Genomic DNA, 7,500 nt, shown 5'->3' with positions numbered 1-7,500 from the left:
AGCTGTGTGTGTGTGTGTGTGTGTGTGTGTGTGTGTTCATTCATCATTAAGTTTGTACATCCTTATGCGTCATGCATACAAACTCACTCATGCACTCAGAAAGTAGGCAGTATTAGAAGGAATCACATGTAATCATATGTTTATATGATATGCACCACTATTGGAAGAGCTTATTGAGAAGAGAATCAGTCTTTTAAAAAAGAAACAGTCTGTCTGTCTATCTGAGGATGATGTCATTTCTTCCTGGATGTTCTGCTGAAGAGGGAACCAATAACAGTTCAGGTTCCTGTCTTCTGTCTAAGGCATCCATCATCCAAAAGGAGGAATCGCTTAGCCAGGCCTGAGTGTGTTTGAGATGGGGGGAGTGTTTGGTGTGTGATTGAGCAGCCTGTTAGCAGCTGCAGAAACAGGCAGCAAGAGATAGTGAGAGAGAGGTAGAGGGAAAGAGAGAGGAAGAGAAAGAGAGAGAGAGAAAGAAAGAGAGAGAGAGCACCAGTGATGAAAAGCAGCAGTGGAGGACGAGGAGTCCAGGCTGTAGGCCTCATGGAGTTCTATAAATACAGAGGAAGACAGATATACAGAGAAAGAGAGAGAGAGAGAGAGAGAGAGAGAGAGAGAGAGAGATTTCGAGTTGGAACATGTATTAGAACACTAAGGTTCTAAAGACGCAAGGAACCAGGGGAGGCTGAATAGATGGAGAAGGGCTCACAGCGAGAGAGAGATAGAAAGAGAGAGAAAGAGAGAGAAAGGGAGAGAGAGAGAGAGGGAGAGAGAGAACTCATTAGGACCGAGTTTGAAGGACACTGCGGAGATCAGGTGAGTGCGGCAGGAGGAAGTGAACAGCAGAGGAGGCAGTAGAACACAGGTTGTGCCGTTTCATTGGTCGGGGCTCCAGCAGGTGGGCGTGAGTGCAGAAATCCATCCTTCAGGTAGGTTAGCGCTCGGCCCGCATCCCTGGCTCGGGAAGGTCATGCATCCAGGGTGCGGTGATTGTTTGATGAGACTAGCCCATCAGCGTTGGCTTAGAGGGGAAAGGAGTGGGGTCAAGTCTTAAGGGACTACACGTGGGACTAGGGGAGAGCAAAAGTGGACATTTCACTGTCGTTGTCGAGAGTCGTGGCGCACACGTCTTCCCCTTTTTTATGGTCCCTTTACAAGGCAGACCAGTAGAAAAGAAACAGATAGTTCAAATAATAATACAATATACACATAGTGGTCCCACACAGCCAGGGGACATACAGCCTCTGTAATGTGCTCCAGGGAGGGAGAGGGGGCAGGGAGGTCAAAGGTCACTGTGGGGATTGGTAGGGGTCAGAAAGTCTGAAGGTCGAATGGTGAGGGCAGTTCCCATCATGCTTTGCTGCACTTGCCCTTCTTCTCCTTGCGCTGGAATTTCCGCAGCCGCCGCGTCCACACGTCCCGCCACTGGATGACCAGACTGTTCTTGTCGGCAAGGAGTCCCGTCCCCGGTGTGGAGCCCGCCCCCGCGTTGCTGCCCGTGTTCTCATTGGTCCCGAGCACCAGGAAGCGCTTGCTCATTTGCAGGCGCGGGCACTTGCAGGCCAGGTCCTTCATGTGGATCCAGAGCAGGTTGTCCCCCCTCTTGAGCGGCTCGCCGCGGCTCTTGTACACGGACACCACGTTCACGGTGAACTTGGCCCAGTCCCCCACCGTCTGCATGTCCAGCACGTTCACCTGCACGGCTGGAGAGAGACGCATTCACATAGTCTGTTAGGTCAACAGCTGCACTGGCTATATAGCTAGCACTGAGATTTATGGATTCATGGTCTATGTGTCTGTGGGAAAGAATGAAAAGACTGATCCATCGGAAAATTTCAGTTGTTTGAAAGGTTGTTGTCAGTTTACAAATGGGGTGTTCTTTTCTCGGCTCTGCTCATGACCGTAAGAGGTGTGCAATGACAAAATATATATATCGAGATTATTAATTTCGTTCTGCTTTTTTTCAGCTGTGTAACTTTTTAATAATGACTTTCTCCAGTTGCCAGTTCCAAACCATATGGGGAGAGTACTGAGGATCGAATAAGACAACTCCGCAACTTCAACATCATTGTATTCAGTATCTGTGCTAGCAGGTGATGCCAAGTCAAACAGGCCCATCCAGTGAAACTCTGAGGCCAGCTAATATAGGTAATGGCCTCTAAAGCGAGGCTGGTAAACCTCATGTGGATTGGATGTGGCATTTGATAGTTCTCACCTAACCAAACTGAACAAAGACATCATGTACCGGCAAAGATATATGACAGCTGTTGGACTTGGCAGCAGTCAAAATTGGTAGAAAATGAACAGTTTTTAAGAAATATTTTCTTATACATTTGTATAAGTCAACATGGCAAAGTTGGCCTCTGTACAAAAAAGCGCTGTACGGTATGGTTGCAATATGTCAGTAGGCACGCCTTCTAATCCGACATGGCACATCTGGAATCCTGTCACTCATCATTACGACGTGATCACAAAAGATCAACATCTGGTTTCTCTCAAAACCTGGAGGAGGGGAAGGCATGGACTAACCAGGACTACTTTTAAATGAACCAGGATTTGAGGTTCCAGTATTTGTGTGTGTGTGTGTGTGTGTGTGTGTGTGTGTGTGTGTGTGTGAGAGAGAGGTGCTTTACCATAATCTTTCTTGCAGTACTTCTTCATGTTGATCTTCAGATTTCCCTTCACAGGTTTACAGTAAGATTCACAGTCTAAGCACAGGAATAAAGGAAGCCATTATGTAAGATTGTGTGTATGTGTATGTATGTGTTTGTGTGTGTGTGTGCGTGTGTATGTGTGTGTGTGTGTGTGTGAGAGAGAGAGAGAGAGAGAGAGAGAGAGAGAGAGAGAGAGAGAGAGAGAGAGAGAGAGAGAGAGAGAGAGAGAGCTAAGGTGTCTTAGTGTTTCCTTGAAATTCTTTTGAGTACACACACAGACAAAACCACTAATATGCTCCTGGTTTGTAAGAATGTGTACTTGTGTGTGTGTGTGTGTGTGTGTGTGTGTGTGTGTGTGTATGTGTGTGTGTGTGTGTGTGTGAGAGAGAGAGAGAGAGAGAGAGAGAGAGAGAGAGAGAGAGAGAGAGATGGGATATGACTATGCGAGGGGATATATTCTCTTTGGTCAGATTTTCTCCTTAGTGAATAATCACCACTGATAAATAAAACACACATGGCCAGTCTTGCCACACAAATCACAGGAGTGCCCGCTCCCTCCCTCTCTCTCTCCCTCCCACCCCCTCCCTCTCTTCCTCCATCTCTTCCTCCCTCTCTCTCTCCCTCTCTCCCTCAGCAGCTTATTCCTGCCTGTCAAACTCCAGACAGGCCTATGGCTGTGTGCCTCACACACAGGAAAACATTCAGGCTGCTCTTTTTCTTTCTGTCTTTCTCTCCCCCTCTCTCTCTCTCTCTGCCCCCCCCCCCATCTCTCCCTCTGACTCCCTCTCTCCTGGTCTCTGTCTCAGGCAGAAAACTTTTCATGGACTCAGCTGATTGGTTCCCGCTATCGCACGCTTTTCATTGAGCCAATCAACTTGACACGTAGCGCAGCGCCAGCTTCTAAACAGGCTCACGCTCTCCCAGACAGTGTGCCGACGGTGGCGGTGGCAGTGGCAGTGGCAGTGGTGGTGGTGGTGGTGGTGCGGCGGTATCAATGCCACCGTACTCTCCCTTCCCCACCTCCCCAATTCCTCTCCTTATTCAGCATGTCTCTTCTGTGTCAAACGCTCAGCAGCAGCATCATAAGTCATTCATTCATGATAACAATAATAAGACCAAACCTCTAATTAGAAATTAGGGCTGTTAAACGATTTTTTAAAAATTAACAAATTAATTGCACAATTTTCCGGTGATTAACTGTAATCAATTTCTTTCATATAATTAAGGTTTTCATAATGGATATTTAAATATAAAATCAACAAGGAATTGAAATGCGATTGTTCAATTTGAATCTTTTTCACTTTGAACACAGCTAGATGGTGGTATCGTTTATTTTGATACAATGGGTCGCCAGCCTAGCCATAGAACTGAGCTGACCACAGCCTCTGAGAGACAATGAGATTAAATGAGTGAGACCACGTTTTTCAAATGATTCGCAATGTGTTCATTTTGACATTGCTACTACTAAGAATACATCTAAATGATCAGAGATTGTGTTTTAGATACGGCAGACCTTCGTGTTCGTATGTGTTTAGTTTTATAGTTTTTCTCCGCCTAGAGGGTGGGAGCAGACTCAGAGGGTTCTGAGATATGTCTAAAACCTCTTTGATCTTCAAACATGACACCTTAACTGGGCTTTGGAACTACATTACTGATTTAGTGACCAGCACAGAGCTTTTAGAGTGGATGATATCTGTGGTAAACTCTGGCACTTTTAAACTGTATGATTTAGCTGGGTCCTGGTTGAAATTCGGTTGATTGGATGGATGTGTTTAGAAGTGGAGCTACCTGGCCCACACTCACTGGGTTAAACAGCACCATGCCTTCCAGTGAGTGTGCTCTAGCAGCTCAGTGGGGCAATCTTAGCCACTGAAGACATTCTAGAGTTTCTTTGAAAATACCAGTATAGAGGACCCCCCTGTCCCCTCTCTCTTGCTCTTTCTCTCTCTCTCTGCCGCTCTCTCTCTTTGCTCTCTCTCTCTCTCTCTCTCCTGCTCTCTCTCCCTCTCTTTCTCCCTCTCCCTCTCCCTCTCTCTCTCTCTTTCTCTCTTTGCTCTCACTGTCCTTCTGGAGGCCTCTGAGCTTCATTAATCACTTTATGCATGCATAGATAAATTTCTTAGTGATAGCTGGAACAGTTTTGGCAGGATGAGTGTGTGTGTGTGTGTGTGTGTGTGTGTGTGTGTGTGTGTGTGTGGGTGTGTATGTGTGTGTGTGTGTGTGTGTGTGTGTGTACGTGTGTGTGTATGTGTTGGGCAGGCATTCACCTGGAAAAGGCCAATGAATTGCCTACTGACCCAGAAGAGAGCATCACACACACACACACACACACACACACACACACACACACACACACACACACACACACACACACACACACACACACACACACACACACACACACACACACAATCAACTTCTCTCTCATCTCTCCTTACCCAAACTCTCTTTTTCTTACTGTCGTGACAAGGACAAATTGCGTCTCCTCCTCTTCTCTCCTCCTCTCCTTTTGCCACCCTGCACCCCATCTCCCCACTGCCCCCCTCCCCTCCTCCTCTCCTCTCTTCCTCCTTCTCCTCCCTCCTCCTCCTTTTAAGAAGTACTTCAGCTTTTCTCTTGGCCTCAAAGGGCCTTGATCTGGTTCCAGGAGAAGGATGTTTTCTTTCCGTGTGTACGTGTAAATACCTATATCTTGTAAGGGTGTTCTGTCTCGCTCGCTTTCTCTCTCTCTCTCTCTCTCTATCTCTTTTTCTCTGTCTGTGTGTGTGTGTGTGTGTGTGTTCATGGCTATGGGCATGAGTGTGTGAATGTGTTTCAATACTAGTGGGACAAACCTGCAGATTCTTCTGCTTCTGTGCTGCTGCTGCTGACAACTGCTGTAGGGCTGATAACTGGAATCTCTGCAACATAAAGAGGCCGGATGGGGGGGGGGGGGGGGGGGGGGGTAACACAAAGTTACAAACAGTTTTTGGGTATGTGTCTCATGTGTGTATCCATCAGGTGCAAGCTTTTTCACAATGAGGCACTAAAGCACAAACCTATTTTCATCAAAGGAATAACATTTTGTCCCACCTGACGATCAGTGGGTGTGTGTGTGTGTGTGTGTGTGTGTGTGTTAGTGTGTGTGAGTGCATGAGTGCAGTGTATCTGTGTGTCTCTGTGTGCTACAGCGGGCATAAAGGTTATAGCTGGCTTGGCATGAGGCGGCATTGAGGCAGCATGAAGGCAAGCTGGTGCCCATTATTATTTCACACACACACACACACACACACACACACACACACGCGCGCGCACACACATGCACACACACTCAGGTGGCACAATGCGCTCAGCCTGGCATGTGGTATAAGTCACCTGACCTGGCTGCCATAGCAACAGAGACACAAACAGAGAAGCCCCCCCCACTGGTGCACACACATGTTAACCCCTGGACAGTGATTCAGAGGGAACCTGATTAGAGATCAGTGCTCTGCCTGCACTAGTGCTGATGGGAGCTGGCTCTCCTAATTGCATGTGTGCATGTGGGTGGCACTCTGACATCAGACTTGTGAAGATGCCATAGAGTAGACGTAGTCTAATCTGTTTTATACAGTCTATGAGTCTAATAGTAAATCCATGCATGTCATATTCAAACAGGCATTTTTTAATTATTTCAGGATACGTCCTTGATGAGGAAAGACATAAGTAAAGGCACTGAGTTAAAGGCCTAAGTAGTGTATTATGATGACTTTTCACCTCTGCTTGCAGTTAGAGCCGTCAGCTCACTCCATGTGGATGACTTAGACGTGTTTGTCTGTCTTTGTGTTGAGTTGTGTTGTGTTCTGTGTGTGTGTATTTCTGAATGTGTGTGTGTGTTTGTACTTTGAGTGGTCTTACATTTTTGTTTGTGTGTGTCTGTGCACTGTGTGTGTGTGTGTGTGTGTGTGTGTGTGTGTGTGTGTGTGTGTTCAGACTCACTGATGCAGGGGGCCACAGGTGATCTGCTCTGCTGGTAGCCCTTGGCACAGCGGTTGCAGGTGATGCCGGTGACTCCGTCCTTACAGGGGCACTGGCCCGTTGTCTGGTTACATGTCTTACCAGCAGCTCCCACCGGGTGGCAGTCACACGCTGAGAGGAGAGAGGAGAGAGATAGAGAGAGAGAGGAGAGAGAGAGAGTATAGGAAAGAGAGGAACTTCTTGGTTATTCTTATCAATAAGTCAATTCTGTTTGGCTTTCATCCAAACTTAATTAATTTCATAATTATAATGTATATCAGAGTGTTGTCTAATTTTGCAAATTAATGACGTGTGTCTAAATTGTGAATTCATTATTAACTTAATAACTGAGATTAATAGCAGACACACACACACACACACACACACACACACACACACACACACACACACACACACACACACACACACACACACAGACACAGACAGACACAAATCCTTATAATTTCAGGCGTATTTGGAGCCTGTGAAAGCATCCGGGGACTTTAGTGGAGTGTTAGTTTGGTGGCACACACACTCGCACCATCTGCACTGTTTCCCGTAAGGCAGCTGTGGCATAGCTGCCAACATGCACGCACACACATACACACACACACACACGTACCCACACACACACAAACACACACCACAGACACGCACTTATACCCACAAGTAGAAACAGGGCATCATGCCTGGCAGAGTGATCCTGTTTATGTGCTGCTCAGGGACGATATGTGCAGAGGAAACGACCTTTTTAAAGGTTTCTACTCACATACACACACACACACACACACACACACACACACACACACACACACTGAAACACTCAACACAGTGCAGCACTAAAAGTGACACTTTAATGCAGTGCAAAATA

At 46.8% G+C, this 7,500-nt stretch overlaps 1 protein-coding gene across 1 annotated transcript in view; it reads right to left on the bottom strand.

Annotated features, from left to right (window-relative positions):
- The window catches only part of ntn2 (netrin 2), a 37,172-nt gene that overhangs the window by 167 nt on the left and 29,505 nt on the right, over positions 1–7,500 (bottom strand). The window contains exons 4-7 of the mRNA XM_076299033.1: positions 6,612–6,761; positions 5,489–5,554; positions 2,634–2,708; positions 1–1,703 (exon numbers count right to left, since the gene is read on the bottom strand). The exon at positions 1–1,703 is cut by the window's left edge and continues 167 nt beyond it. Of these exons, the coding sequence (XP_076155148.1) occupies positions 1,351–1,703; positions 2,634–2,708; positions 5,489–5,554; positions 6,612–6,761 (644 nt within the window). The 3' untranslated portion in view covers positions 1–1,350. The remainder of the gene's footprint in view (positions 1,704–2,633; positions 2,709–5,488; positions 5,555–6,611; positions 6,762–7,500) is intronic.

The sequence above is a fragment of the Alosa pseudoharengus genome, unplaced genomic scaffold, assembly GCF_046254945.1.
Source record: "Alosa pseudoharengus isolate Yale_2024_CS ecotype anadromous, Long Island Sound unplaced genomic scaffold, YU_APseudo_1.1 YU_APseudo_1.1_scf_21, whole genome shotgun sequence".
Lineage (NCBI taxonomy): Eukaryota > Metazoa > Chordata > Actinopteri > Clupeiformes > Clupeidae > Alosa > Alosa pseudoharengus.
Note: the sequence above shows the minus strand (reverse complement) of the source record. Positions and strands in the feature narration are given on the sequence as shown.